The following is a 25,276-nucleotide window of genomic DNA, read 5'->3' on the forward strand; positions in this document are numbered from 1 at the left end:
AAACTAGGCTTTGAATAGGAACTACAAGTTTTATATTAAAAAAAACCACTGCATACTAGAGCTGTTTTATGTAAAATTTAATAGAATAAGCAGTTATTGCTTATGTTTGTATTTTTTGTGCTTTGATCTTTGTTCCTCCAAGCCAGTTTTTTTCTTGTTCTTATTCTTATTTTTCACGTTGTGAGTTTCATAATACCGGACTCCAACTTTCTTGGAGCGCTGCTGCCTCTCAGCTCGTCTTCTCTGTAAATATACAAAAAACACATTAGCAAATCCACAGTATCCATAGCCTGAATTTGTTTGCATTCTTTCAAATGTTGTTCACTTTGCATTCCACGTGCCTTAAGTAAAATAAATAATTTAAAACAAAACATTACTGATGTGAATATATGGACATCTATATGGAACTTACCCACCCATGCTCTTAAAATGTTGCAAAGGAAGATACACTTTAATCTTTACAAAAGTAGTAAACAAGATACAAGAAGCAACCTGACGTGCATAGTCACGTAAGAGGTCTTTTAACAGAAGATATGACAGAACATTCATAAACAGAATTCAGTCTTCTGCTCCCCTCTGACAGTCCTAACAGTCCACAGCAATACAAAACCCCTTGCTGTACAAGTTTGCTACGAATCACTTTCAAAGTCCTACAGACGATTTCAGTCAATGTTTAAGTTATTCCAGAAGAATTGTTTAGACTTGACTAACATGAACACAAAGAAGCAGCAGCAGCTCTCTCAAGACAGGACTGCCCATCTAGCTCCAAATTCTCCCATCTCCCAGCATTTAGACCCCTGCTCTCTTAACAGCACCAGTGCACAAGCTAACTCTGAGAGCAAAGAGCTGTCCACAAAGGATTCTCCCCTTCAACACTCTTTCTGTCACGGTTACCTGCTGGACCCTTTTATGGGTCACATCTACTGTCACATCTCACGTCAGCAGCAAGTGACCCTGTCTTCACATTCCTCCAGCCTCAGCTACAGTCCCCGTGCTCTCCCCTTCCTACTAGTGCCTAGTCTCAAAGCTCTTAAGTGATAATGGGCAATCTATGTAGAAAAAGAAAGCCAGTTCTACTACCCTCCTCATCTGTTGTACTACAAGAAGTCACACTTACTTCTTTGGATGTCAGTTTCTTGCAAGGCTGTTTACCCAAACGGTCGTCATCATCACCCTCATCTTCCGCTTTCCTTTTTCTTTTCTTCTCTGTGCTGCCTGCAAACAGTAGAGATCACACACTCAGGCATCTTCCAAAATACCCATCTGTTTGCAGAACTTAAGACTGGGGTCACCACCGCATCTATTTCCGCAAAGCACTCTTTTGGTTGTGTTTTAGTAGCTTCTACCAAAACAACACGCATGTTCCTTACCAGAGAATCTCTCACTAGTACTATGAAAACTGCTCTTGAGAAGCAGATTCCTTCAAGCCCCATGCAAGTCCAGAAGAATTTCACAGTCTTGTCAGAATAGGGTTCTCTCCTATGATTTTGCCTTTAATCACACTTACTATGGAAACTGAAGCCACAGACTCTTGAAGTCACCACAGTAAAACCTATAGCCTGAAGCATCTCTACACTTTTATAATGTCGTAAACCCTTCCACTCCCTTCTGTGTAATATTACACCGTGTGGAACGGAAGTTGCTCAGACTGCAATCTGTCCATAGCACCGCTCTTTTGGAAATACAACATTTGTCTTCGCTTTACCCTCACTCCCTAGCAGAGGGACATATCTTACTCTACACACAGGTGTGCTACAGAAAGGCTACAGTAAGGTCATCAGGCAGCCCTTAGGCTAGCTACGGGAAGATTTAAGTAGTTTTAGGTGGAAAAGAAATTGCAACCAGGAGCTAATGAATGTTTTTGCCCCTAACTCCCTCTCTTATCTTGCCTACGGGATTTCCAAATGTAGATTAAGAACATCTATTAATCTTATTAATCTTATTTTACCTCTGTCTTCAATTTCTTTGAGTTCTTCAGACTTCTGCATGGATTTTGCAAACACTTTTTCACTCAGCTGCTTAGGGATTCTACAAAAGATAAAATAAGCAATAAAATAATGTCGTAACACAAAAGGTAACCACCTCCGAGAAGTGATCAGTCCCCAATAGATCCCAGTAGCCTGTCAGCAGCAAAGGCACAACCTCTGCCCCTAATAAACCTATTAATGTAATCTTGTCTCGAGTTACTGGGCTTGTGCACTGCACAAACTGACAAAATATAAGACTTAACCTAGAAATCTTAGTCCTCATAAAGCTGGTGGATGAGCTTTGCTAAAACTGGGCCTGCTGTATGTGCTAGGATACCCTCATACACACACGGAGACTAAGCTGGCATATGCAGGTAGGACATTAGCCTTAGAACTGCTCTAGAAAGAACGCAACATCAAGGAGAGATCCAAGGATGTAATATTGCTACCCAGAACACCAACAAGATTTCTAATCTGTAGCTTAAGAGGCAGCTTTCCAAAAGTGAGAACGTTTTCAGTTGTGCTGGTAAATAGGATTTCTTGGAATAATCTCTCAAAACCAAACTGCTGCTTAGACAAAGTTCAAATATTTATGGCTAAACTAGATAAGCTGTGGCAACACAGAGAAAGCACTCAAGCAAGTCATGAATGGAGTGAAACTACAGCAGAACCACATGAACCCTCTTCCTCTCCTGCAAAATATTCGAGTCACTGAAAAGATTCAAGTACCTTATTGCTGAGAATCTCTTTGCTTTAGCTTTATCCAGAAATTTTTTGTATTTTGCAATCTTCTCATCCAAAGCCTTAAGAACTGCCTTAGAGCTCTCCCTGGCACCTGGTACAGCCAACTGCAATTCCTCCTCTACTGAATCTTGATGTTGCTCATTTTCCTCTTTCTCCTCTTCCTGCTCCTCCTCTCCAGAAGAATCGCTGTCTGTTTCCTCAAAGCCTGGCACATCTACAGGGACCAGGTCTTCTTCTGAGAACTGAGGTGCCACATTAATCCTCCCAAAGTTCTGCCGAACATGTGACATGAGTTGCTTCATTTCAGTGTCTGTATTATTTTTCTCTTCTGCTGGCTCCACACTTGATGCTACCGACTCAGAGATTTTCTCCTCATTATTATCTTGACTTGATGTCATAGCTACTTCCAATGCAGGAGGCTACAAGAAAGAGTGTAATGGATATATTACCCACAAAGTCTCTCCCACCATCTCTGAGAGCAATTTCCATTTCATCTATTCAAAAAAAGCCTAAGATGACAGGCTAACAACATGACAATTACTGACATTTTGGTAGTCAGATGATTGTAAAATGGCTCAGGCATCTCTAAAGAGCATCGCTACCTAGTCCTTGCCAAATTCAAGTGAATGCCACCTGAATCGCCACACTTGGGCAGAGCACAAGAGCTGCAGCACCCAACTTGCATGGCACTCTGGGAAAAACAACAGTGAATACCATTAGGAAAACCGAGCAGTATGTGAGAGGAAGAGGCACGAGCATCACAATCTTACCTGGGGATTTGTTTCTGCATTTGGCGGCTTGACAAAGAAAGGAATTCTGCCCCTCTGCCAGTCATTGAGAACCATCTTGCTCACAGTTTGTAAGTCAGGCTCACCACCCTGAAAGAACCCAGTAACAATTTATGTCCATGTTTACAAGGCATACCACCCTTCTATTACCTGTAAGCAACAGAAACATTCATATTTTCCATGTTCAGTAACAGGCCACACACTCTTCCAGCCTGCGAATGCAGAAAGTTGTCACACCTTTAGCAGTTTTCCAGTCCTAGAAGCAAGTTTCTCCAGGAAGTCTTCTGTATCCTTCCAGGAATCAATTTTGTACGTCTTTCTGATGTACTCTGGTTTGGCTCTTTCCAGCACAGCACTAATATGATCTTCAGGGCTCTTAATCTTCTCAACTTGAACCTGAAAATGAATAGCAGAGTATCAACCCTTTGGAAAGTGTGCAATTACTTCTAGAACCCATCATATTGACCACAGCAAAGATTTTCCGTCATTTATTGCAGATACATACCACTCCTTTCAGCACAATGTCTGTTTCTGTGTCTCCAGAGGGATAAACTACACCTGGGCAGTCGATGAGAAAAATCCGCCGCATCAAGGTAATGTATTGCCACACCTGAAAGAGATCAGTAGTTCCCTGTAGACTTAAAAAATGTCACTGAGCTAATTTTACATGAATTCTGCCTTTGACAATGCACTTACATAATTAATTTTTGTCTTTAATGTAGGGATCTCCTCCTACCTTTGTTTCACCTGCAATAGGGGCCACATTGCAGACCTTCTTAGACCGTAACGTATTGATCACTGAGCTTTTGCCAACGTTCGGATAACCAATGAAACCCACACTGATCTGTTTCTTGTCAGAGTGTAACTGTTAAGAAATAACACATCTTTTTGGCACCTCTTAGAGAAAGACAGAGCTACTGCCACAATTCTGAACACTTTTCACCATGTTGGAAAGCAAAGGGGACTCCAAAGTAACAGGTCAAAAAATGAGATCAGCTCTTTCCTATAAGGAGAAAGCTACAAGGGCACAACCAACTCACCATCCAAGAACTCCAAGCACCGAAGAAAATGTTTGCTACTTCAAAAGGAAGATGTGAACTCCTTGCATTCCTGGTTGCTCTAAAATTACTTGTGAATGCCTTATTTAGAAATCATTTAGGTTGAGAAACCAAGCAAATACAAACAGTAGCTGGGGACAGATTATAAATGTGGCTTGAAAAGACAGTAATTAATCTAAAGGCAACAGAAAGTACCTTTCTTGGAAAAATAAAGACACTTCAAAGGAGAACACCTTAACAGAATATGCACACATGCAGGACCTAAACAGGTGAGGAATATATTCCTTTCTTCTACACATTCAAATGAGACCTAAGGGTGTCAATGGGATACTCTGTCTACAAGACACCTAGCCTGGAGACTGATGGTCAAACCAACTCTTTCTGGATCTCCTCAGCCTGACAAACACTTTGAACATATTTGAAGGAATATTTTCCATTTTCTCTTCAGAGAAGGGAGCTTTACTGATGGAGTCTTTTGCTGACAGAATGTCCGTAGGGAAGTGTACTGAACCCCAAACACTAATAAAACAACACTCCACACTAAAACTCCCCCCAAAAACCAACACAAATCCCCAAATTGTTCCGTACCTTTCCAAACTGCCTTAAAAGCTGTATGAAAGCACCTTTGCCAAAAGGGTTTGTGAGGCTGGCATGAAAAGCAAGTGTTGGATACTCCTGGGAAAGAACAGCAACCCAGCGCTTCTAAGGAGGAAAACATTACTCGGTTAGGGATCCTGCGCTGCGGAGGTGGTGAAACAATCTGCTTATGAGCAGAAGTACACAGCATCTTCACTTGGGTCACAAATGCAACTGTCTATGAAAGTTGCTATGTGAGAACCTTTGAAGCATTTCACCAACCCAATAGCTAAAAGGACTGAGTATTGTTTTTATAAAAGACAAACAATTTCCCAAAAACGCCTTCACTGCTAGCTAAAACTAATTAGTTTAACAATATAAAGCAAACCAGCTGTGGTGGATATGGATCTTAAGCAGACTAACATTTAGCATACTCTGGAGACATCAGCTGAACTGTTAAATCCAGACAGAGGAAGTAGAGAATTTGTGGCTGGTAAGTGTTGCTCAACTCAGCTGAACTTGGACAGATTTACATTGTAATTGTTACTTTTATAAGCAGGCAAGCAGAGAGCTCCCATTGACCCAGTTACCCTTTGAGACCAGCACGAAGACTGGCAACAGAATTAAGTCAGAGGCAACAAAAGGAACAAAGAAGGTCCATGGAATAACAGGCAGGACTGTGCTTACAGTAGCCCAGGTAGGAACAAGATCACATTTGTTCAGGACAAAAATGAGATGTTTCCAGTGTTTCTCCTTTTTAAGGTAAGATTCCACATGAGGGGAGCGGGTACCCATGGGATCCCTGGCATCAAGAACTTGAACAACAACATCTGATGAGTCTATCACCTGGAAAAAAAATCACAGAGAAGTATTTTACAGGAAGCAAGACATCGATACCTCCAAAATGAAAACCAGTAATTTTCTAAACTACATTGTTAATTATAAAACCTTGTATCCTTCATGAACAACTGTTACTTCCCCATAAACTAGTGAAGCTCAAACTAATATCCATTGATCCTCCACTCTTTCTTCTCCTAACTCCCCTCCAAACGCAGGCTGGACAGCTGAATACCTTTACCCGTTCTTGTGCACCAGGAAGATGCTCACAGCCCTTGGAAAAGAAAGCACTGCACCCAAATGGGAAAATTAATTGCTTCAGTAGACAAAAACAATGTTCGCCATCCATTCTGCAGCAATTCAACTCTGCCATTTCATGAAGGAACAGGATATAAAGCATGTTTTCTGGATCAATATGAAACACACAACCAAGTAGGGACCTGCTGTTAGTCCACTAAGCATCTACAGCAGGGAGCTGTCATTTTATGACTTGCTTCAAGCCAAGTGAATTTGTTTCACAGCTATTTCCTGCATTTTTGGCAGCGTCTTACTGAATTCTGTTTCGCTGTATCATTCTGAGCACTTTTAGATCTAAATTAAAAGGTTTTAAGCTACATTCAGAAATTCAGAGCAAAGAGTCAGGCAATTTCACGCCTACCAGTCACAGAGCACACAAACTGCTCTTACAACCCTTATTCATTCTCAAGTCTCCATTCCTCTAGCAGTCAAGGTGGCTCAAGGGAAACTGAGGGTCAGAGCCCTCCAAAGAAGACCCTATCAACATGCCAGATGTTTTTAGCCTAAAGAAACTTAAGGGCATCTGGCTGGTTTACTTGTGGTGAAGCCCCAGGAATCTAACATAAGCTCCTACCTTTGCCCTGCCAGTCCATCTCTAGATCGTATATTAAAAGGATGTTTGTTCCAGCGGGACAAGAGCTCAAGAATCAAGCTCTGTCAGGCAGAGATTTGAAAATGAATCTCTGCTGTCTCCTACAGCTGCCTTTTTCTGTTTGTATTTATGTGCTCTATCAGTACCAGGAAAGGGACGTATGGTTTCAAGTCAGTCAGTTCAACAGGCTGACACGAAAGCAGGGAAGGGAATGACAACCTCAGGACATTTCTGCATGAAGAAATTCACTGTCTTAACGTTTCTAAGAAACTTTACAGCAAATCCAATTGTATCAAAGCTTCCCTAACAGAGCAAAAAGTGGTTTTCAGAGCTTTTCTGATTATTGCTGTATAGGATTTCCAACACTGTGCTGAAGCACCTGACTTCATAAAGACTGAAAGACAGACACAAGTCTGCTCCAAATTATAAACGTTGCCTACCTTGTAGAGCTCACCCCAGATTCTTTTGGACTGTCCTTTCTTAAATATTTCCTCTTGTGCTTCGTCCCTGGAAGTGGATTACCAGAGACATCAGCAACCACAATAAGAGGGCTACAGTGTTGTCTTCTCTAAAGCCATTTACAGACAAAAGAGGAGATGAGGCCCAAGTAACAGAGAGCTGGGATTTAGCCCCTCTCCCCGTCCTCTGCCTTCAGTCTACCCATTTGCAGAAAGATCCCACAAACACGCACTCTTTCAAAGATTCCTATCTGTCCACTGGTCAATTCCCTATTAAACCAAAACACCATTTTGGAGATATTTTGACATGCAACAGAAGACAAATTATGAATAGAGACAGAAGGGTCCCACGGAAGCAAGAGTTTGGTTAAATACACAGGGACAAAACAGGATTAAAAAAATCCCAAATTAAGCTAATTTTACTTTCATTACTCCTCATACAGTAACACCATCGATGAATGTACTTGATACTTCTTTAAAAATAAAGCTGGCTTTTCAGAAATGAAAACAATTAATAATTTCTCCTTTCTATTTACCTTACACCAGTGTCTTCTGTCACTAGGTCTCGGTCCTTGCCCTGATCATAAGCTCCTGATGAGGCTTCAGCATTCTCCACCAGAGACTGCACATCACTTGCAGAAAGATTTGGTCTTTTCCTCTGTGATTTGGGGCCAAACGTTGTTTCAAATGTTTCTGTGTCAAGAATGTGAACTCTGGAAGTCTAAGGAAAAACAGGTTCGTAAAAAAAACCACAAACACTGTTTTTTCCATCTCTCATGACAAACGGCGTACAAGACCTTAGTTCAATGCAACTCTGCAACCTGTGACAAGAGTTACAGGCACTTTCCTAATAATGTTTGAGTTTTCCACCTTAATCTTTGAGAAACACAAGGGTGGGTATTTAATAAGCAATAAAACACACTGCACTTGCCAAAGAACTATGCTTCAGTTCTTTCACCATAAATGATATCAAATGTAATTAAAGCTACAATGATGAAAATTCAGCTGCTATCTTTGATCAGTTCTTATTTTTCTAACAAGTGCACAAATCTCGCCAAATTCACAGAGTTTTGTCAGGGATAATTACCATCAAAATTGTAGATTTTAATGCCTGTAACGAATGCCAGCTTTTCTTGGAACAGCATACAATTCATTGCTGAAAGAAGTAATTTGGTTTTGTAATGGACATTTTAGTTTCTTAGAACTTTTTCCTTAATTTAGGTAACATTTTTATGACATAAACCTGGAAAGTTTCCATATGAAAAAAATAGCTAGCTAGAGTCCAAAATAATATTTCAGTTGTCATGAAAGAAACCTGGTAATAACTAAAACTTGATATACTAGAAATGAAGGCTGCAAGCACAAGAATTTCTGATTCAATATAAAAACCACATATTTGAGTTCAAATTCATCACACAAAGAATGTTTGCAGTGAGAAGCATCCTCAAAAAAGGTCCCTCTGCCACACGAGCTATTAGAAGCATTAGAACATAAGGTGGCAAGCTACTACAGTCATTCTAGGCTCTAACGTAGGATGTTTTAGGGTAAGTTTCCTATCAGAAAATGAGAACTTCTAATAAATAATAGAACTTCTTACAAACTACAGGGAAGTAATACACTGTTTCTTTGCCTTCACATTTGACACCAAAGTGACAGGGCCTCAAAAACATCCTTCCCCAAGTTGTCTGCTCCTATTGCCCCTCCCAATGCTTCTAGAACTCAACATTTCACCAGGCTGAACAGAAACAGCACGATTGCCCACAGATAAATAATATTCACGACACCTCTGTGCACATAACCCAGCCCTCACCCTGTACAAATGAATGATACTCACGTGTGGTTTAATCCGGTCATAGAAAAGGGACATCGGCAACTTTCTTTGCTTCATGACCACTCTGTAAGGATCTTTCATGACAGTATCCATCTCTTCTTGAAATTTCTGTAGGGATGATTGCTTGATCACACGAGTATTTCCTGCATATAGAAATCAATATTGCACCTGACCATTCCTCATTTTAACTGCTTCAAAGACCACAGGTACACGAATAAAATATTAATACGCCATCTGGAATCAAAAATACCAGTGACAAAAGACAGAGGATTTTACTTGAGACAAACCCCAAATTAGCATAAATAATCCAATCCCTTTCTTTCCCACCATTTAGAGAAAATTTTAAAAGTATCCCTAGGACACTTAATATACATAGGCTACAGCATGAAAACACATCGGCAAACCCCCAAAAATTACCGAAGGAGAGAGAATAACCTCACTTTAGAGGACTGCATGGAAAGCAAACACCTTAAGTACAAGACATACAAAGTGTGAGCTAATACCCAAATACCCATGCCTACGGGGAGGGTCCTTCACCTTCATGTTTAGCATCTGTCCCACACAGCACCAGGACCACAATTCTGAAATAAATACCCTCCAAACACACAACATTCAACAGTTTTTAAGCTTGCTGCATCTGAAAGTTGAAAAAAAAAAAAACAACTCACCAAACCATTTAATATTTGGTTCCACTCTTGCAACTGTGCCCGGTGCCACTGTTGACTGATACTGCAGAGGCTTAATCACTTTACCATGTTTATTTCTAAGTGAAAAATGAGAACACATGTAAATACGCAAGGGCAGCACACACCGCTCTAGCACTTTTTGTTCATTAGACCAGAAGCACATCCACAAAATCCAGAAAGACCCTCAATCTAGGACTGGTGCCCCTGAGATTGTTGGCAGAGATGGTGCTGCCCGTAAAGGCTCATTAAGTCAAACACTGGAACAGAAGAAGTGATGTCAGCCAGCACACATTCCTGAGTCTAGCTCCAGCTTGATCAGGCTCTTGATGAAGGTGGCTTATGTCAAACCAGGAATGGCTCATTGGGCTGCAAAAAGCACCACAGTACCAGTTCTTAGCAAACATCGCTTTCATCTTTCATGGGCACATATGGAAATTTTTAATCAGGTCTACCCATCAGCTGGTGCAGAACACTCATTGTAAAATAATTTCCAAATTCAGACCTGGCTTAAATTTAGGAATTTTTTAAAATACATATTCCCCAGTCTGCTCTCAAAACAAAGTGAAATCTGGCAAAACAAAACAAAACTGCTAATCTGAACCAGGACACTCAGAAATACAGCAGAGACATGTTTACAAGGCGAGAACTGCTCCACAGCCAGAGACTCTCCCAAGTGAAGAGGTGTCTCTCAGCGAAGAAGCCGTATGGAAGTCAGGCTCTTCAGTAATTTTGAGGTGAGCCTTTGAGTTATGCTATTGTGGGAAATGAAGGAATTCTGGGCATTTTGGGGTTCACGACATTCCTGTGAGATCACATCGGCTGTTCTGCGTGGCATGTTTTCCATTCCCCGATACACACTGCTGCTCTCGGTGCGCTCAGGAGAAGGTCCCTAGCTCATGGGGTCACACAAAGCGCAAAGAAGTGGCTCCGTGCCAACACTGGGCATTTTGCCGTCAGAGTATGGCCAGCTGCCCTCAGCGCGGTTCCACCTGCCACACAGGCTGAACGCGCCGGCACCAGAGGCCACGCTGCGGCTCTGCACCGGCAGACGCGCTCCCGGCGCCGCACGGCCCCGGTGTGTCCCGCGGGGCGCAGCCCGGCAGTGTGAACGACAGCGCAGTCACCAGCGCCCACTCACTGCCGTATTCGGGGGAGCCCGGCCCTGCGCCCCGACCTGGCCCACGGCAAACCACCCACCGTCTCCGCCCGGGCGGGCGCACCGAGCCGCCTGAGGCCCGCGGCACCGGTAACTGCGCAGCTAGGCCGGGACCGGGACCCTGCACTCACCTCCGCTCCTTCTGCCGGTACATGTTGAGGCGCCGGATGGTGGCTCGGTCCCGCATGTTGTTTCCTCCCGCGCCCCCCACGCGATCTGCGGAGACAAGACAGCGTCAGATCAGGCCCGGTACGGTACGGCCCGGCTCGGCCCGGTAGGGCTAGCCTGCAGCCCCCGCACGTACCGGGGTTGGTGCTGGCGCGGGATGGGTTGATGGTGCTGCGACCCTTGTAGCGTGGCTTCACCATCGCGCTGCGAGGAGCCCCCTACGCGGGGCCGGACCGAGGAGAACCGAGAGACCGTTCCGCCACACGCGCCGCTGCGGTCAGGAAGCGGCGGCACAAGCATTTCCGGCGATAGGGTCAGCGGCATGATGCACTTCCGCTAAGTCAGTCTTCCGGCTGCGCAGGCGCAAGAGGTTGCCCTGACAACAACGTCTGCTCCCCCCCCCCCCCCCCCCATCGCCATGGCAACGCGTGGGGCCACCTTGGCGTCCCCGGTCCCCCGCCCCGGCCCGCCGTGCCCGCGGGGCTCCCGGGGCCTCCTCAGCTCAGAGCCGCGACCACGGGGGCCGCCCGTCCGCCGTGACTCGCCCGCGGGGCGGCCTGTGCCGCGGGGCGCTGCCGGGCCGCCTGCGGGGCGGGCGGGGGGTGACGGGGCCCCGTTCGGAGCGGGGGGCGGGCCGTTTCAAAGGAAGGGAAGGGTGCAATAACGAGGGTGCTGGCACAGGGGCCCTCATTGTTTGTGAAATGTTGTTTGTTCACAGAACCGTAATAAGAATCACTTGGGCGCTTGGCATTAGCGCGCGTTTCCACTGGCAGCTGCACGCACGCGGGCAGCGCGCTGGCCGGTCGGTGCGGGGGTGCTGGTGGGAGCGCTGGCACGGCAGCGCGCGCTTCCAGGCGGCAGGGCAGCACCGGTGGAGCGTTTATGGGCGCACAGGGGTGTTTTTTCTGGGTTACTGGCAATGGCTTTTTAAAATTAGAAATAATAACACTGGTGGTTTTGTATGCGTGTAAACTATTGCATGGACAGTGCAGAAACTTAAATCAAATTTAGGCAAGTTATACGTCTAAAGACTAAGTCGACGTTATGTTACTGGCAGATTTGAATAGACATTGGAAAGATCCTCACCTTAGGGGAATTAACAAAGCTCCACTGAAACAGTGTTAATTTGTAGCAGAGATTGGGCTGGGGCCAAACTGCTCAGCACATTGGGGGACTCGTTCCCCAAATGAAGGTCTGGCCCATCGTTTCTAAATAGTTACTAGCAGCAGAGTATTCACAGCTAGTTCAATTTCCTTCTAGTTCTGCTCATGCTCTTCTAAATCCAGAACAATAACAGAGCTTCTGAGATTGTGTTCTTTTAATGATTTTCAGCATTTTGCTTTTAGGTAGTGGCTAGTCCCTGTTGTACAACAAAGTCTTAATGAGTCAAGACTTGCGAGATGGTTTGTAAGATGGCGGTCTTGAATTTTCAGTCTGTTTTGCTTAAGCCTGCGATTTCTGGTTTTTGTCTTAATAGAATTATCTATGCCTTGGGCATTTAAAAAATACACATTGATGTGGGTATAAAAATTAATTCCAAATTGTAGATAATTGTTTCAGCTATCAGACATGAGGCTCATGTAGAAGAGTTTTCCCAGGACAAGTGTGTTTTCTATTAGAGTTGATATCAATCTGTCAGAAGATCCTTTTGATTTTCAAATTTTTAGACTAAATAGTTGAGTAATCCTTGCTCTGTTCCCCCCCACTCTTTCTTCCTTTTCCTTAAGAAAACACTCTTTTTATTGTTAGCAAGATATCTTGGAGTGCATCCAGAAAGTTGCTGTCTCTTTCTGTGAAAGAATAGAAATAGCTAGCTTCAGACATGAGGTTATGTCGTGGAGAACTTTTATTGGTAATGTGTCTGAGTGAATTGCTGAATTCCCACGTTGAAAGCTTTAACAGGGAGGTCTCAGCACCGCTCCCCAGCCCTGCTTATGGTGAGCCCTGTTGTCCAAATCAGAGTGGGCTACAATCTTGTATTTTCTGTCATCAGAAAATGTTATACTGATAACATACGGGAATTGCATTCAAACTGGAATAAATTCATCCATTCAGCTGCGCTCTCCTCTCTCTCAAGTTTTTCCTGACCAAAATTACATTACTGGGGCTAACAGTTAGTATTTAACTTGCAGTATCTCTGTAGCTGTGGTTGTTTACTTGTGTATCTGATAACATACGAGTCAGATATTTTACTCTGCTAAACTAATTTTATGTTGCTGTATGACTCACAAGCTTTTCATTTGCCATTGATGCATCCTCCCGTTTCAATTTTTAACTTTTCTGTTCTTTTCCTTTTCTTTTTAAATTGGCTACAGTGGGATGTTGTCCGTACAGACGGGAGAGGAGGGTTTGTGACAGATACCAGGCCTCTCGGGTCTGCCAAACGGCCTCAGCTTCGTTGACACGACTAGCCTGACCATTGCTGAAATGAAATAATTTCAAATTTTATGTGGCCTCTTCCTTGTCAAAATCCAGTGAATATGGTTATGTGATGCCATCAGAATGACTCATTGCCATAATTACATATGTTCTAAGGGGTTATTCCCATTGTATTATTAAAAACTAGTGATGGTTGATTTTTGGCAGGGACTGTCTTCCTTGTATGATCTACAGATTTTGTCAATTAAATGAAGGAAAAATAGATTTCCAAGACTTCAGAACAAGACTGGACTTGCACTCAAAGCACTTTCTCGGTGTGGTATTGAGCTACTTTGTTTTATTTAACAGGATAAAGGCAGCATCAGCCATCTTACTCTCCTTGTTGCAGTGATTGCCTGCAGAGCACAAGGACAGAAGTGGGTTTCATAGCTTGCCTTCAAAATCACCCCAAGCACAGCCAGAAGATTTTTATTACCGTGGTTTATTGCCACAGTAGTTTTCCCAACTCGGTTCCTCAGGAATAGGTTTTCAGGGCTATGGCTTACAAGAGTGGGAGGCAGGGCTCCTTGGCAAAAGGCTCCAGGTTTGACAGCTCCTTAACAGAAAAAATAAAAGCAGTCCCAGATAGCGTTGCCTTGGATCTGGAGTTCCCAAAATGGTGACTGAAAGCAATAGAGGGAAGCTGGAGGGAGGAGAAAATTGAAGTTCAGCAAAAAAGGCAAAAAGGTGAAAAAGGGCTTTGAGGGCGCAGGCTGCACTGTGCCCAGCAGGATTGAGCCCTCAGAGTGAACATTGTGCTTGGTCCCGCGCAGTTCTCGCAGGCTTGCGGAGCCTTCTGCTTTACTTTTTGAACGTACACCACTGCTGCAGATCCCGCTCACAGGAATGAGGTGCTTACTAGCAATCTGGAAGCTAGAGCATTTACATATAAATGTTTTACTTTTGTGAATTGATAGTCATTAAATAGTGACTTCTTTCCGGGAAAGATGCACATGCTGCATCATGCATGTTAGGCTTGCGCGTCGCAGGATTTGACATGGCCTTTTGGAGGCCGTTGCAGTGGCGAATGGGAGTTGAGGTTCTAACCAGGTGTTTTAGCTGGTGCTGTAAACAACAATATATTATCTACCTGGTTCCCTCTTTTTCTTCTGCTAAGATCCTGCTGCTCTTCAAAAATCCTGGCGAATCTGGCCTTCTAGAGTATGGTTTGGCACTCAGTTGGGTATAATACATTACCATGTATATAAATGCCATAAGGATGATTTATTTATGGTAACTATTATATATCACTGGTATTTCTGTAATTTTAATAGAGTTTTTTTAAAGATGTGGTGCCTAACGTCTCTGTGAATACTATTGACTTAATAATATCTGTAAATATCTATAAAATATGCCTTTTAATGTTCTCAGACAATGTAGTCCAAATAATAGTATTGGGGATAACCTGTTTCACTATACTACTCTATTTCCTTTAATCAAAGCTAAGATTTCTTCTGAGTGAGAAATCATTTTAATGTAAACATGAACTAAAAAGTATATACATTGCCTCCATCTCTCTGGGGGTAGAAAGCCAGTAAATTATTGTTTGAGGAGTATGTGTGCACACATTTAACTTGACTGTAGCTGATGAAAAATACAGATTTATATTACACAGAGAGGATAAGAATATAATACAACCAACCTCTGTTTGGTGAAATTTGTCTGCTTTACCTCCTAAATCTTGGCAAAAGAGATAGAAATTAAACAGTTCCTAACCCACGACTGTAAGCTGTTAATATATTACTCCTTGCCCTTTGTTCCCCCTTACGCGGGATGAATTACCCAAAAGCTAAGTAAACCACCTAGAAACTGCAGATTTTGATAGAGGTCTGTCCAGCGAATAAGCACCAGTTTGTTCAACAGTAAAAATGAAGACGTTTTCTATGCAGCAGAGTTTCTGACAAACAATCTGTCTGTCTATACATCCAGCAACTGCTTCTCCAGTTGCACGACTAGGTGGTCAAAGTACGGCACACGACTACACGCAGGAGCCGGAGCAGCAGCGGTTCCACACCACCATCTGTATAGGCATGTTTGGCTTCCAGACAGCAGCAGGTAGACAAAGTTCTGTAGGAGAGGCGCTCTCCTTCTAGGCATTTTTGGTCAGTTGGGATTTGACTCTGGTTTTGGTGAATAAAGCAAACAAAGCTTGTTCAGCAAACCCATGTATTTATTTATTTGTTTAAAGAAACATATTTTACAGTGATGCCATGGAGACAACACCACAACAGATTTCATTTGGTGGGCCGAAAGAGAGCATGCATGTGCATGTGAGTTGAGATGACACCACCCTATCTAAGGAAATCTCCGGCTCAGACTGTTGAGCTCAGTGTGCAAATCACATTGGTCAAAGGCAAAATGTTTCTAAATTCACAAATGAACCAGCTCTCTGGGAGTGGGAATAAGCACAATTCTTGAGCTGATTAAGAAAAGAAATTTGATTTGTTTTTTATATTTTCCTCCTATTTTTTCCTAAACAATTTAATCTTAAAATCACCCATACTGAAAAATCTTGCATTTTAAACTTTCCTTTGCCTTTCTCCCTTTTTCTTCCCATTTTGCTATGAAAAAGGAAGAAAGGAGGGAAAAGGCTAACAGAAAGAAGCTTGTCAGTTTTTCTAAAAAACTCTAGAAAGTTCTATAAAATAGGTTGTGTTGATTTATTATATGCAGTTTAGTTTTGAAATAGTTGTGCTAATATTGCCATGAGTTACTGTAGGGAATCCAGTCAGTGAACAGAGCCTCCGTGTATAAAACCTTACTAATGCGCTCTTGCTTCTCTCTAATCCTTGTTGAGAACTGGATTGAGATACTGCAGCAGGAGGGAGGAAGGAGTCGTTTATGAATTCGCAAGCTGAGGTTCATGAAAGGGTTACTGATTATTGCTGCTAAAAAGCTGAAGGGAAAAATGGTTCTGCTTACATGCAACGCCATGGCACAAACAAAATACTTATCTCACAGGCTAGAAAATAAAGTGAGATCTGATCTTTCAGCTGGGAGGCTTTCAGGAATCGTCTGAACATGATCCATAAACAACTCAAAGGATGACTTTTAAGAACCTCTTTCTCTCTCTGCTTGGTATGCTGGTCATTTATCATTGTGCTGAAATGGAATCCCCTTTAAAAGATATAACGGCTTCTTGTTTACTTAAACACAAAGTGGATGATGGGCTGAAAGGTTTTGCTGCCAGCAAAGCAGTCACGGAGAGCTTGGTACAGCTCCGGAGCTGAAACAACTGTGCAGCTCCCACGTCCTGCACTGAGCCAAACCAGCCGCGAAGCAGATGGGGCGAAGGGAGAGTTTAGGTGTCCCTTGCTGGTGTCGAGTCCTTGGTGGGCACCATGAACCGCCAGCTCTTCCCAGGAGAGGACCAGGACTGCCGGGTGTGGGCAGGCGACCCATTGGAGCGAGCGGGGGTCCTCCCGCAGGCATCCCCACACACTCGCTGGCTCGCTCTGCCCTCCAAAATCGCAGGTGGCACGAAAGGAAGCACAGCAGAGAGTGTATTGGCCAGGTTTAGCTTTGGGGTGAGCTTTTCCCTGCCCATCACCTTACGGGGGGAGCTAGAAGCTTCTGCAGCATGTCACTGATCTGCCCTGGCCACATCTCTGGGAGCCACGGCACCTACCCTGGCTCCATCCCTTGGGACCAGAGGGCTTTTGCTGAACTCTAGAGGAATTAAATATCTGCACATATTTATAATGAGGAAGCACATTTTAAAATATAAGGGAAACTGAGTGGTATGCCACCTCGTCACACTGCCGAGGGTATAGCTCTCCGTGCAGGGAATGCAGCTTTCCCATGCGCCCCATGCGGGTCTCTCGAGGCCTCTGTCCCACACGCTCCTCGTCCCGGTTCCTCTGCCCAGGTGTTGGCTCTTGCAGAGCAGGACCGCTTGTGCTGAATCCAGGGAATTCCGGTCGGTGGCATGCAGACCAGTAGGTTCTACCAAACGTAACAGTTTGCTTCTCTTCTGCAGAGCCCGAACTGTGCCTTCCCCCTCCCGCCTGCCTTCCCTCCTCCTACGTGCCTGGGTGGTGTCCGGGCGGATGGACGAGCGTGTCCCTAGCCCGGGAAGGAGTCCCGTAGCTGTGACTGTACAAGCGGAGTCACAATGTTTCGGCAACCTGTGGTTTGTTGTAACCTCTCATTTTCTCAATCTGCTGCATGTTAACTGGATCCTTCAGTGGGAAATTCCTTGGGGGCTCCGCGGAGCACAGCTTGGGGTCCTGCGAGCACAGGACGGCTGATTTGTGGCTGCAGTGCAGCTGGCAACATTTTCTGGGATTTTCTTAAAGCTTTGGTGAGTTTCCCTTCCACAAGTGAGTCTCTGTCCTGTGGGACACCAGCCTCCATAGGGGCCAAGGCATGAACCACACACTCAGGAAGCTGGTTGTCATTTTGTTTTTTGTTTTTTAATTTGAAATAACTCTTTGAAGCAGATTCAGGGCAGATACCACTGACCTCTTACCACAAACGTTTAACATGTATTCGCAATGATAAAGTCATACAGCTTAAAACACAAAATAAAGGGGAAGGGGGGAAGAGAAAGAGGCCACCGCCTTTGCGTGAGTCCAGGTCCCAGATTGGAGAGAGTGGCCATGCGGGTCCAGGCTCGTCCCGCGGGCTGCAGCCATGCTGCGCTCGGGCCATGCGCCCGGTCTCGAGGTTGAGGCCTCTGGTCGTGAAGTCTCGCTTCTGGGTCCTTCGCTGACTCATACTCCACCTCTCCTCCCCGCAGCGTCCCCTGGGGAGCCCTGGGGAGGTGGGCTTCCCTCCGTGTGCGCTCCCACTCCTCGGCAGCGTCCTTCTGCGTCCTGGCTGGTGTGTGTGTGTGTGTGCAGCCTCCTTAAGTATTGTGTGTGGTTTCTGTCGGGCCTGTGGGTCAGTCTGGCAGTATATGTCTGTCTTTCCGGACATGTGTACGTGTTGTGTAGCAGTGCTCTGGTTCAATAAAGCTTTCATATACATAGCAGCAATGAACTCTTGCCATCAGGTGATGTAAAGGGGCAGCTACTGGGCAGGGCTAGCAGACGTCACGGGGACCGCAGCCCCTCTCTGTTTGCTCTTCCTCTTCTTGGTGCCAGACTTAGCGTCTTTGGTGTCTTTCTGATTTCTGTTCCCATTCGCATTATCTTGCTTTCCTTGCTCTTCCTTTTTCTTCCTTTTCCCTGCAGAAAAGCAAAGGGGCACCCTGAGGTTCTCCAGCAGAGCAAGCTGGCCCACGGCCCACTGCTACCAGGGGTGGCCCGGAGGGCCGGTGCCCCGGCCCACGCACGGAGGTGCCCGAGAGCCGCCCTGTCTGCCAGGCTGTGCTTTGTATTGCGAGCTGTTGCCTAAATGTAAACAGGGAAGGACGATCAAATCTGGATTTAGCTTTGTAATCGTCAGTCTCCGGCAGAGTGTTAACACTTGCATTTCTCCGCGGCTGCATACCAAGCCCCTTAGCTAACCACGCTGCTGTGTGCATCAGAGCAACAGATCGGCCGTGTCTGCCTCCCCCTGCCCGGCCGTATAATCCCCGTGGTGTTAGTCACTGCTCAGAACCAGTTTCCCTCAAAACACTCAACCCAGCTGCAATCCTCATCCATCCCATAAGAGGATGACCAAACCACCATTCATCCTGAAGACACTCTAATTCCTGGGAAAAACACAGACCTAAGCATTCTGGTAGAGAAGATGACTCCCATCACAGCAGTGCACAGGCGCGCGCCTTCAGCTGCCCTGCTGCCTTGCTGCTCTCTCACCAGGGAAGAAGCTAAAATATCTGAAAGCCCATGGGACACACAGCAAGCCGTGCTGAGCATCACCCACCCGGGGTCTGTGCCAGTTCCACCCAGGGGTCTTTCTAGCTGCTGTCATGTTATGTTCCCTGTACCACAGAGGGGTAGTGAGATGTGCAGCGCATTTGTGATACTGGACAATTGGCTGAATACTTCTGCCTGACAAATAAAGGGTGCTGGGGAGGGATGGTGAGATATTCCATGTCTGCTCACCTTCAGGGCACTGGTTCTTCTGCACAGTGCATCGCCGCACCTCCGTGGTGGCAGGACACAGGGACACGTCTCCGGAGGGAGCATGCAGAATCCGCCGCATTCGTTCTTCGTTGCCCTTCTTGAAGCCACAGAGCTTCCTCTTCTTGGAGCAGGGCCCCCAGGGCCCCCACTCACTCATTTCACATTGTGCTGCCAGATAACAAGAGAGGCCCGCAATAACTCTCGTTTGTCCATCGCTGCCTCAGGACTTCCCGGAGCCCTTGCACACCATCACACCTCTCCCCCACTTTAGGCTTGAGGGGTACATGTGTTTTCCCAGCAGCTTCCTAAGTTTTCCAGGCACCCCCTTCCTTGCCGTACCACACAAACTCTGAGTCACACTTCACAAACGCACACCAGCAGTGTTGGGGTGCTGCTCCTTGTCTAGTCTGGTTTTCAGAGGGCTCTGCCCTCTGAAGGGCTGGGTCTGGCCTGTACCGTCACCCACTCAACATGGGTGAGGTGAGCCATCATCTCTGAGGGGTTCATTTTATCATCTAAACCAAACTGTAGCAATACCTGCGACGGGACCTGACAGACGCACAAAAAGCTCAGTGAAAGGTGCCTGAGCATCACTTACCAGGACTGCTGCACTCCATGGTGCCATTGGCAGCAGAGTAGCCTTCAGGGCATGTGACGTAACATCTCCCTTTGTGCAAATACAAACCTTCCTTACATTTTGTGCAAAAGTTTCGACTGAAACAGGACTCACAGTTCTCAATTTTGCATTCTAGGGAAAAAAACCACAAAGTCGTCATGTAGTCTGATGTGAGCAAAAGGCTCAGGAATCACAGAATCACAGAATGGTTTGGGTTGGAAGGTACCTTAAAGATCATCAAGTTCCACCCCCTGCCCTGGGCAGGGACACCCCGCACCAGCCCCGTCCAACCTGGCCTTGAACACCTCCAGGAATAGGACAGCCACAGCTTCTCAGGGCAACCTGCGCCAGTGTCCCACCACCCTCACAGGCAATTTCTTCCTTAGATCTCATCTCAATCTCCCCTCTTTCAGTGTAAAACCATTCCCCATCATCCCATCACTCCACCCCCCAGCCCCCCCAATCAAGAGTCCCTCCCCACCTTTTTGTAGCCCTGGAGCTTTCTCTTCTCCAGGCTGAACAACCCCAACTCTCAGCCTCTCCTCACAGCAGAGGGCCTCCAGCCCTCAGAGCATCTCTGTGGCCTCCTCTGGCCCTGCTCCAACAGGTCCATGTCCTTCTTATGCTGGGACCCCCCAGGCTGGAGGCAGCACTGCAGGGGGTTCTCCCCAGAGCACAGCAGGGGGGGAGAAGGAAGCTCTGGACTGCTAACTGGTGTTCACTCCTGGTTCCAAGGGGCCTGCCAACAGCCAGGGCAATTCTCTGAATGTCCAGGCCCCGTTGTGCTACTCAGATAGAAGTCAGTTTTGCACTGTTCCCTGGTACAGAACAGAGTCACTGTGCTGCAGCTGTCATAGCCAGCAGCAGTCGCTGCCTGATCAAAATCAGGCAGGGGGGAATAGATTTGGGCTGGTGTTCAGCTTGAGCATCAGTCAGCCGAAGTGGGGCTGCAAAGAATAAAGTCCCATATCAATTGCTCCAGCTGCAGCTACAGTACAGGCTGCAAAGAAACAGAGTTAGACTGAAATCTGGCCATGAGGGTAATTTGCATGAAACTGCCAGGGAAATGATCACATTTTTCCATGTCCAGCTTCTTTCTGGTGCTTTGGCTGAAAGAGGCCGTCCCAGGCCAAGGATCTCATTCAGAGAGCTGCTTGGCCATGGTGAGCAGGCAGAGGAGAGGACAAAAGGGACTTGTGTAAACAGTACCCTAAACTCTGAAAGGATCTCCCTCCTCCTTCCTCCAAAGAAAGAGGGTGCCAGTCTGGCAGCCCAGGTGACAGAGCTTCCCAAATACCCTGCAAGATGCCACATCCACAGCATACCAGGGTGATGCTGAGCATGCTGCAATGGGGTAACCCAGCTCTGAAGGCTTTGCTGGTGGTCGTCTGTTCTAATGGACCACTGGTCCATTATCACCACCTGCCTGCAGCATGGAGAGGTCCACAGAGGCTCTCAAAGACCAGGAAAGCCAAAACTCAAGTCAAAACCTGCATGGAAGGGCTGATGTGGGGGCAGTGGATGCTTACCCGCCTTTTGAGGGCACTGTTTGGGCAGTATCTAGTGGCTGCTCAAAGGGGAGGAGCATCTCAGCCTGGCTGCAGGCTGCGCCAGCTGCACAGTGCCACGGCAGGGAAGTACCTGGGCATCCAAGGCGCGTCAGCCAACATTGGTATAAATTATGGGGTTATTCCCTGGGTAGATCACTGCCCTGCTCAGCGCTGCTTTCTCCCCTTCAATGCAGCCACAGCATCTCTCCTCCCCTGCTCGGAGGCGGCATGATCCCCTGCCACCCTCCCGCATTTCACCATTCCCTCCCACCCCCGTACTCACTGATGCACTTGTTCATGTCTGTATTGCGAAGGCCGAAGTATCCCAGTGGACAAGATGGTAGGCAAATCCCAATTTGCCGGATATCATTCCTCTCCAGAAGGATAAAGAGTTTGGGGGAACATCTCAGGCACCCATTGAACTCGGAGCAGAGGTCGCAGCCTCTGGCACAGCCCTGACTCAGCTCGGTGCTAACTGGAAGAGCAAGAGAGAGGTAGTGGTTAGCGCCTGCCTGCGTGGCTGGGCTCTGCACGCACCGGCTTTGGCCCCACACTGGCGGGAAGGACAGGGACCGGGGCAGCCCAAGAGCTGGGGTCTTCCTACACCAATGTGCTCGCTGCGGCTCCCAGCACCACTCCGTCTGGGCATCACAGCCCCGTGCCCAATGCCCACAGGTGCCAGCACCACGGCAAGCACAGGCACAAGGGTTGCAACAGCAACAGCAACAGCAGTGAGGAGCAGGACCCAGAAGCAGCCACCCACTATAGAGAGTCCCAGCGCTGTCTCCTCAGCAGCCCCCTGCCTCCCAGCCCCGACCATCAGCCCTGCTGCCCGCGCTAGGCAGACACCCATGAGGGACATGTGCCTGGGTGGGCCACCGACTCCTCACCACGTCCCCTCTTGGAGCTGGCGGTGCCGCCCCGCCGAGCTAAGGGCACGCTGCAGGAGGAGCGGGGACCAGAGCTGCATGGTGCTGGAGTGAAACCATCTGCCTAATTCTGTGCTGCGCTTCAGGCCAGGCTGCGTCCCAAGCTAGATCTCACTCTGACCCCACTTATGTTAACTATATCTGGCAGTGCAGGAGATTTCACTGCCCCCAAAATAGAGATGTGTTCTCAGCTCCTAAGTTCAGTCCAAAAAAAATACTCAATCCCATGTCTTGAGACTTTTCTGCTTTTAATTATCATATAAAATGCTGCTTGTTTTGAAACCAATAGCATTCTTTGCAGGCTAGAATGCAGGTTATTTTTATTAGTTTATTATGCAAGCAGTGTCCTTGTTTATAAAAAAGCTGCATATTTAAAAAATGTATTATTTTAAATGCTGTGTTTACTACACTTCAAAAGCAAGTGCCGAGCACCACAGTGTTCACATGCCAGACTGAGAGGTAAAAAAACTTTCCTCTCCCCCCAGAGTGACCCGAGACCGCAGCAGCTCCCCCGCTGCCTGTCCCAGCGCCATTGCTGGGTCCGTGGGTGCAGAGGCTGCTGCAGCCTTGGAAAATGAAACATAAAGCAGACAGGCGTCCCCAGCCCCACGAACCCTCAGTGCCCGGCTGCCAGGAGGGTTTGCTGGGTCTGGACCAGGACCTTCCCTCGGCATTTTGGGCCCTGGCCCCCCGTACACAGGGACCTCCAGGGGATCCGGCCCCATCCCTCCTGCAGCGCCAAGCCACAGTGCCAAGGTGTGCCTCTACGGCAAAGGTACAACTGGGCCCTCGCTGGAAACTGCACTTTATAGCATTAGTCATGACATCAAGATTTCCTTGTTCTCACAGGGCTCAGCAGTCCAGTTTTAATATAAAATCATTTTTATACAATTTAATTTAAAACGGTTTTAATGTAAAACATTTCTAAAACTAGCTTACAGAAATGAGGGCAAACCCATGTGGCCGCTCTTGTGCCGATTCAGCCTGGTTGCCCTGCTCAATGCCTGCGGGGTACGAAGGCGGGCAGGGGCCGTGGCAGCTGCAGCGCTGCGGGAAGCGGGGAGGCCGATTCCATCCTGCTCCGCAGAGCGAACTCCTCTGGCCGCGAGTGCTGCCGTGGGCACCAGCTCACCTGAGCGCTGCAGCCCCGGCGAGCAGTGCTGGCCGGTCCCTGCCCTCAGCCGCAGCCTGTGGGGCTGCTCCTCCCTGTCCCTGCCCTGCGCTGCCGGCAGGCACCGGGCAATTGCCTATGGCTCGAGGCTGCGGCAGGTCCAGCAGGACAGGGTAGTGCACATCTTTGCACTGGAGTGGGAGTGGGGGAGCTCCGAGGGCTCACAGAGCACCTCAAGGCTCTGCCCAGCTCTATGCATTGGTAAACACATTCACCATCTGCACGAACAGTACAGCATCAAGAGAAGAAGTAGAGAAGAAAAGGGTTTCATACATACTTCGTCTTTGCCTCTTGCCCTTCACCACTTTGCTGCTGCCTGTTAGATCCATCGAGCTTAGAAAAACCACCACCACAAACAGTCCAAGCTGCATAGTAACTCTCCAGCGCTGCAGCCCCTCCGTCGCAGGGTGGTCGGAGGAACCCGCTCCACAGCTGGGGATCTCTCTGCTGCTGCTAAAACGTCTCAGGCAGGATCAGAGCTGAGAGTCTGTGCACGAAGCCTGGTACGGGACCATATCCACAAACTACATCAGCAACAGCGAGCTTAGGTAGCAGGTAACATGGCTCTACCTTCATCCCCGTAAGGAGCGCAGGAGCTTGGCTCTAGTCCCATCTGGGGGCTCTGGCAGCGAGCATTAGCTGCTTGCAGTTTCCAAGTGCACTCGCGGGAACTGCAAAGGAAGAGGAGAACAGATTAAGTCGCTGGCCGACATCGTTCCTGTAACGGCTGGGCTCGGCGCTGCGGTGGCCGAGCACAGAAGCCATGGGGCGAACCGGGGGAGAGGCATGCAGGGGGTGCAGGCAGACAGCAAGTCGCCCTCCAACCTCATCCACAAGTCACTCTGTTGCCGAATAACAGTTAGCACACGTAGAAGCGCCTAACGCAGCTATGCCATCTGCTAATGCTGCATACAGTTATAGCTGTAACTTGTTTAAAATAGTGCCAGTCCCCCTCGGCCGCCCCTCCTCGAGCAGCAGATGGCCTCTGCGGACTGCCAAGCGCACAAGATGTTTCCCATCAAATGGGCACCTCTGGGGCTGGTAGTCGAGCGGAGCTGAAAGCGAGTCTGCAGTCCCAAGCCGGAGACGGGGCTGTCTGGGGATGGGGCGGGATCGTCCCGTGAGCTGCCCAAAAGGCCGCGTTTCTGCTCAGAGGGAATTTCCAAACCTCCCAGCTCCCGTTCCCCCAGCACAGCAGGGAAGTGTCGGCGCTGCCTGCGCTGTGCCGAGCGGGGCTGAGCGCAGGAGCTGCTCTGCCCAGGGCCCGCTGGCTCTCGCATGGCCCTGCCAGCAGAGAAAGCCCGGCGTTCGGCAGCGGGCGTGGTGGTAAGTGCTGCGCTGCCCTTGCCAAGCGGCAGCAGTGAGTTGCCCAACGTGCATGGCAGGACAGGGCCACGAGACAGCAATGCCGGGAGGA

General features: G+C 47.3%; 2 protein-coding genes across 2 annotated transcripts; both read right to left on the bottom strand.

Annotated features, from left to right (window-relative positions):
- Window positions 1-62: 62 nt before the first annotated feature.
- On the bottom strand, window positions 63-11,430 carry GNL2 (G protein nucleolar 2). Its single transcript, XM_082494062.1, has 16 exons — window positions 11,295-11,430; window positions 11,122-11,206; window positions 9,817-9,911; window positions 9,152-9,291; window positions 7,854-8,038; window positions 7,300-7,366; window positions 5,821-5,979; window positions 5,146-5,259; window positions 4,236-4,364; window positions 4,005-4,109; window positions 3,737-3,895; window positions 3,482-3,589; window positions 2,697-3,130; window positions 1,949-2,028; window positions 1,118-1,215; window positions 63-243 (listed from the first exon to the last, which is right to left on the bottom strand). The coding sequence occupies exons 1-16, from the start codon at window positions 11,356-11,358 to the stop codon at window positions 94-96; spliced, it is 2,172 nt and encodes a 723-aa protein (XP_082350188.1). The 5' UTR covers window positions 11,359-11,430; the 3' UTR covers window positions 63-93.
- A 7,159-nt stretch (window positions 11,431-18,589) lies between these two features.
- RSPO1 (R-spondin 1) lies at window positions 18,590-24,230 on the bottom strand (the record flags this gene model as incomplete). Its single annotated transcript, XM_082494124.1, has 5 exons — window positions 18,590-18,747; window positions 19,573-19,761; window positions 20,192-20,341; window positions 22,043-22,234; window positions 24,137-24,230. 5 exons carry the CDS (start codon window positions 24,228-24,230, stop codon window positions 18,590-18,592), a joined length of 783 nt encoding a protein of 260 aa, XP_082350250.1.
- Between the last annotated feature and the right edge of the window lie 1,046 nt (window positions 24,231-25,276).

The sequence above is a fragment of the Vanellus vanellus genome (assembly GCF_965231255.1).
Source record: "Vanellus vanellus genome assembly, chromosome: 22".
Lineage (NCBI taxonomy): Eukaryota > Metazoa > Chordata > Aves > Charadriiformes > Charadriidae > Vanellus > Vanellus vanellus.